General features: G+C 34.7%; 1 protein-coding gene across 1 annotated transcript; it reads left to right on the top strand.

Moving 5' to 3' along the window:
• Nucleotides 1-2,665: 2,665 nt before the first annotated feature.
• LOC112766142 (RING-H2 finger protein ATL80-like) lies at nt 2,666-4,067 on the top strand. The gene has a single exon (XM_025812013.2). It carries the CDS (start codon nt 2,867-2,869, stop codon nt 3,440-3,442), a length of 576 nt encoding a protein of 191 aa, XP_025667798.1. The 5' UTR covers nt 2,666-2,866; the 3' UTR covers nt 3,443-4,067.
• The last annotated feature ends 2,438 nt before the right edge of the window (nt 4,068-6,505 follow it).

Genomic DNA, 6,505 nt, shown 5'->3' with positions numbered 1-6,505 from the left:
CTTTTGGACTGGGAAGACTGTGCTTATAGTTGTCGGTAACAAGAAGCTTTTCTGGATGAAGACGATGAAGTCGTCTTGAATTTCAGCAAGTTTTCCTCCCTTTTAATACTCATATCCATCATAGATTTTGTCAAAGACGCCAAAGTAGCATCTTTGAAGCTGTCAACAATCTCCTTCTGCTGCTCATTCAGTTTGCTATATGCAATTTTTTCAAGAAATTATCCCCTACACTATTTTAATATAAACAAATCAGTTCAGATTTCAACAAGCAGTGAAAAAGTCTTAATCATAAACAAGAACATATCGAATTTATTTTTTGTATCCAAATGAACCTCAAATAAACTAAGGAATGAACGAAATTATTTAAGGAATAAAATTTTTTGTCAATACTAAATAAATGAACCGAAATATTTTAATATAAATAAATTAATATAAAAATAAAAAAAGATCAAAAAAGAAAATACAAATGTATAAGATAAAAATTATAATACCGCCTAAATTTAGGCCCAATGCATCTCCTACCTTGGCAGGGTTATGTAAATTTTGCCGTTGCGAGTGTCTAAGAATCTATGATAGAGATCAAAGCAAAGAATCAATCCCCTCAAGAGCTTGTGCGAGACATTCAATTCTGGGATATGTCTCAGTACACCGAATCCCATTTCTTCAACGATAACTTTCTTTTTTTCACTCAATTCGGCAAACACCCTAGCTATCAATCTTGTTGAGCATCTCAAATCGTGAGTTTCTACAATGATTTGAAACATTATGTTATGATATATTTATAATACAAAAATAGAGTTGATTTAATGTGTATATGCTTACATTGTAATGCGGCTTTTCCTTTTTTGAGATGGTCATCTTTTTCATTTTTGCTATAAGGAATAAAAAATTATGTCAATACTTAACAGCAGCATCAAGTGAACCTTAGTTAATTCACAAATGAACCAAATTTGGTTCAGATTTGAACAAAAACTAAATAAACAACCCCACATGAACAAGTTCAACAAATTCAAGTGAAACCAAACTAAATGAATGTAAATTAAACTAAGAAATGCATCTAAATTTCTTTAAAGAATAACAAATTTGGTTAATACTTAACAGTAGTATCAAGTGAACCTCACTCAATTCACAAATGAACCAAAATTGCTTTAGATTTGAACAAACACTAACTAAATAACCCCACATGAACAAGTTCATCAAATTCAAGCGAAATCAAACCAAATGAATGTAAATTAAACTAAGAAATGAACATAAATTTCTTAAGAAATAACAAATTTAGTCAATACTTAACAGTAGTATAAATGAACCTCAGTTAATTTACAAATGAATCGAATTTGGTTCAGATTTGAATAAAAAGTCATAAACATTCAATCAGCAAGAAAAACACATTCAATTCATTTCTGCATGCAAATGAACTCAATTAAACTAAGAGATGAACCAAATTATTTATCAAAACCAATAAACTAACAACACAGTTTCATTCGATGCCCTAGTTACGGAGGAAAACAAGAAAAAATAGAATCAAAGAAACTCGATCTACTAAATGAACGAATTCGATCCATTAAACATTAAATCGAACTAGTAGAAATGTGAGATTTGCGAGAAATTAACTGAACATAATAACAATAGTTTTCTCAGTACCTTGCGAAATCTTTGTTCTTATTTTTGTGTGTTTTTTGTTGATGAATTCAAACATACCACCAGATTTTGCAGTAATTTTCGCAGAAAATTTAAAAGATTTTTGAGAGATTTTGAGAGAGATTTGAAATTCTTTTGTTGCAGTTTTGAGTTTGAGGAAAGAACAGTTTTTTATATTAGAGCGCGAAGAGAAACGGTAACGTTTGGGGTTTCCAGCGCGTGTAATCATTCTCTTTTATGAGTGGATTTTTTTGGTGTTGGATCTGTTTAGTTGGACTTGGATGCAATAAGGTTTGGATGTGTAGCCCAACTATATTATTTGCTAGTTGAATTAATGGAAGAATGGACAAACGTACACATGAATTTTCACATAGTGGACATATATACACTCTAATTTTTTAATGAGTCATCTTTACACATCAATATTAAGTACCGTTGTCATTTCTACCTTTTCGTCGTCTGAATAACTTTTCTAGCGATAGTGACTGTCAGGTGACTCTGTACATTGTATGACGTGACCTTTTTGATGACAACACATTGAAAACTAAATGATAAATTATTGAATTTGTTAAATTTGAATAAAAAATTTTACAAGTGATTTAGAACTTTTATTCTTTTCCTTCCTTCTCTAAAAAGTGGATGTAAATTAAGGGATGTAATTCAAAAATAGCTCTAAGGACTATATTCCAAGTAAATTTTGGAGAAGAAAAGAAGAAAATAAAAATTCTAAATCACTTACAAATTTTTTTATTATTATCATTTAAAAACTTTAATAATTTATTATTTAATTTTTACTGTATCATCAAAAAAATTATATCACACTATATATGAGCCACTTGGTAGTTATTATTACAAAAAAAATTACTCAAACAACAAAAAAAAATAAAAATAATAACAAAACTTGATATTAATATATCCAGATGACTCATCAAAAAATTAAATAATATATTTATTTACCTATAAAAATTTATATTTACTTTTGTCCATTCTTCCTAAATTAGTTAAGAGGTTAATTTTGTCAAAGAAAGCAAGCGAAAGATAGAAGTTAGAAATGAAATGCCAGCTGCAGTGATAATAAAGGAGAAAAAGAAGAGTGGGACCAGTAGTTGTTACTTATAGAGTTATAGTGCTAATCCCACGCAAACGCAAACCCAAACCCAAACAGAGACACAAATCAATCAATCTCTCTCTCTTTGAGAATTGAGACAGAAACCAAAACACCAAGCACATGACTCGTCCCTTGAGAATTTTAGGCGAGCGCAACTCGTCAACCACCGACAACGCCCCCTCCGTCGTCGACTCCGACTTCGTCGTCATCCTCGCCGCCCTCATCTGTGCTCTCATCTGCGTTCTCGGACTGGTCGCTGTAGCTCGCTGCGCTTGTCTCCGCCGCCTCCGCCTCTCATCCTCCTCCGCCGCCGCTACTCCCTCGCTTCCCGCAGCTGCCAACAAAGGTGTCAAGAAGAAGGTACTCAGCTCTCTCCCCAAGGTCACCGCCACAGTCGAGTCGGCTGGCAAGTTCTCCGACTGCGCGATCTGCCTGGCGGAGTTCACAGCCGGGGATGAGATCCGAGTGCTGCCTCAGTGTGGCCACGGCTTCCACGTGTCGTGTATCGACGCGTGGCTGAGGTCGCATTCATCGTGTCCATCGTGCCGTCAGATTCTGGTGGTTCCGAGATGCAACAAGTGCGGTGGTTTTCCAGCACCCGCGAGCTCGAGCACCACCGCCACCGCCTCTCAGCCACCGGAATCGGATTCCACATTTAAAGTAAGCGGCGATCATGCCAATAGGTTTTTACCTTAGCTTCATCCTTTCCTCCAATTTCTTTTTCCTAATCATGTTCATATTTATGTGTATTCTATCTATAAAATTAGTAATTCAATTCCGTGTGTAATAGGCTAATAGCACTGCAGGATTAATTACTTAGGATTGTAAATAGCATCATCAGCTGAATTATTATTGCATTTGTATTTTGTGCTTTCGCATGTAAGAAAGTAGCACTGCTTATTTGCATAGGGTAGATCAAGCCGCTTGAATTTGGTTACTGTAATTTATGATTTGATTGAAAGGGAGAAACGAAATCGTATAATTGTTTGTTACTTAGACAAGGGAGCACTTAGGAAAAGTGTGGTAAACAAATGGAAGGCATGATCATATTTCTGAATTGAATGCATCTGGATCGGGAATCTTCCGAGCTCTGCAGTTGCCAGGAGGGAAAAGGAGTGGAGAAAAGAATTTTGGGACCCTCTCCAAAGCTTGATTTTTGTGCTTTCCAGGATCCTACCCTAGACAAAGTCACTCCCACTAACTTGATGTTGACACTTTAATAATGTAATGCAATGTCAAATAGCCTCCTGCAAAATGCACTGTCATTATTGGATTTACACAATTATGTTGGTTTATACATGGAGAGACCCTTTTGCTCCCTTGGTGTTGGTAACACATGCACACAAGTATCATGAGACTACTAATAATAAAACCTTGTTGATAAAGGGGAGTGTCTTATTGATGCGTTTGGGATTCTTGTGATGCATTCATTGCCTTGCCATATACGACACTTTGAAGGAGTCAAGTAGTCAACAAAGGCACAAACACAGCTCAATTCGCATGTGATGGCCTGGTTGTTGTAGAAGACCTCTCTGAAATGAATGCCCACAAAGTCAATTCCAAACAAGAACATTCTCAAGTGGTATTTCAGTGCTAAATCCACCACCACTACACCAAATAAACTTTTAAGTTGACTCTACAAGTGAACAATTGAAAATTCTTATTTAGTCACGTTGTGATGTTTCGAACCAGTGTACAAGACATTCTCCACCCATGATGAAACCTATGAACTTTACCCGCTCTGACACGTCTAAATTTATAAAAACAAAAATTATAATAATAATAAAATAAAATCGCCTCATAGTTTAATTTAATTATTTTCGGCCACTACATGGCGATCGTGAGATTAAAGATGTGAAAGTTACACTCAGGATCAATCCCACTACAATACATTGCTTTTGTCTTTTTCCCATCCCTGAACATGATCTAGGAGATAAAGTCCTTCCAGTATGATTTGCAACAAGATCTAAAAAATATTTTCCTTTATTTCTTTATCACGTGTAGGATTTCTTATGATTTGATTACTGCACAAATTTGTCTAGACCAACCATGAAGGCAACAATGAAGCCTTTGGTATAGTTGTAGTGATGTTATTTCTCTTGTTATTGAATTTATAAAGGTACAACTGTATCTATGAATTATATTAGTGCATATAACCTATTTCGAACCTGTTTTCATAAAAATCACAAATATTATAATGTATGACTACAAAAAAGGTAGAGCCATATATGGCAATAGATGGGTGTATAATTTAATAACTAAATGAAGCAAATTGTCCTAACCAAAATCCAGTGATGTTAAAGAGAAGTTGAATTCCCACTTGTAGTCAATAATTAAATAATTGGACAGAAAATGGAGCTTAATATTCTAAGATGCTAGATATCATTAAATATGCTCCTTGACTTTTGGCTAAAAGTGATTCCAATTTCCATTGCAAGGTTTTATTTCTTGTCCTTACCTAACTATAGTTAAGATGGTGTTCCATTTCCATTATTAATAAATAATAACCATACATTTTGCTGCTTTTATTTTATTATCATTACCTTGTTAATTTCTAATCAAAGCCATGTTTCGTTTCCGTTTTCTTCAATACATTGGATATAAAATATGATTTTGTTCGGGATGTATGTTAAACATCTATCATTACGGACACCGACACAAATACGGTACATAGCATAATATAGACACGTTGATACATGAATTTTAAAATCTATAAGAACGAGAACGCTTATATATAAAATGTAAAGTATTTTTTAGATAAATATAATGATATTTTGATATTTTATTATATTAAACATAAATTAATTTTTTAATTATTTTTAATGTTTTATTTTAATTATATAAAATATTTTATTTATTTTAATAAATAATAATATATACTGTTCGTGCAAGGATGCGCGGCTCCGTGCTATACGTCGGCTTCCGTCGGTCAGAGACTTTTGTCCTGCAGCGGAGAAACGCCAAGCCTGAGCACGAACCGGGGTGGAGAACCTGCAAAAAGGACTCCAACGATCAAGTTAGTGGAGAGTAGTTACAAGACAGAGTATAAGCGTAGGAAATGTGTACGAGAGTATTCAGATGTTGCCGTGATTCCCTTATTCATTTGGTTAACCCCTTTTTTATAGAGTTGTAAGTTGATTCTAATATGTTTGTTAGTGATTCTCGTTTACCGAGATTTTGGGTTGTTATCACGTTGTATCATCTGCTGTTGTGACTGACGTGGCCGAGATTAGGTGGATCGAGTGTGATCGTACATAGCCCCAACTACTTGCTTGGTATTTGTTTTAGCAAGTGAGCTTTTAGGATTGACCTATATCTCGGCTAGTCATGCCAGCCCCCAAGCTCAACGTTGCGTGCGTTTGGGCGTGATCCACTAGCCTTTGTTTTTGAAAAAGTCTTATTAAAAACGAAACGACTGGCATAAAGGAGGAGCGTTTTCCCATTATTTTAAGGGAAACGTGCTGCACATTACTTTTACTTAATGTTTTGTAACTGAATCCGGTTTTGACCCTTGTTCTCTGCGGTTTTTTGGTTTGCGCTCCCACTTTGTTCAGTGGGTTGTAATAAGCTGTTTGTGTATTGGTCTTTGGTGATTCTTCCAAAAAGTCACTCTTTTTCTCCTCTGATTTGAAGAAATGTCTTCAAAGGTTAGATTTTCCATTCCTTTTATCTCTATTCTTTCTCATTTTTTCGTAATTGGTGTCTGTAATGGATGAAAGTTAAGAGAGCTTCAGAAAAAGGTTTTATTTTCCATGGGTT

The sequence above is a fragment of the Arachis hypogaea genome, chromosome 17 (assembly GCF_003086295.3).
Source record: "Arachis hypogaea cultivar Tifrunner chromosome 17, arahy.Tifrunner.gnm2.J5K5, whole genome shotgun sequence".
NCBI lineage: Eukaryota > Viridiplantae > Streptophyta > Magnoliopsida > Fabales > Fabaceae > Arachis > Arachis hypogaea.
Note: the sequence above shows the minus strand (reverse complement) of the source record. Positions and strands in the feature narration are given on the sequence as shown.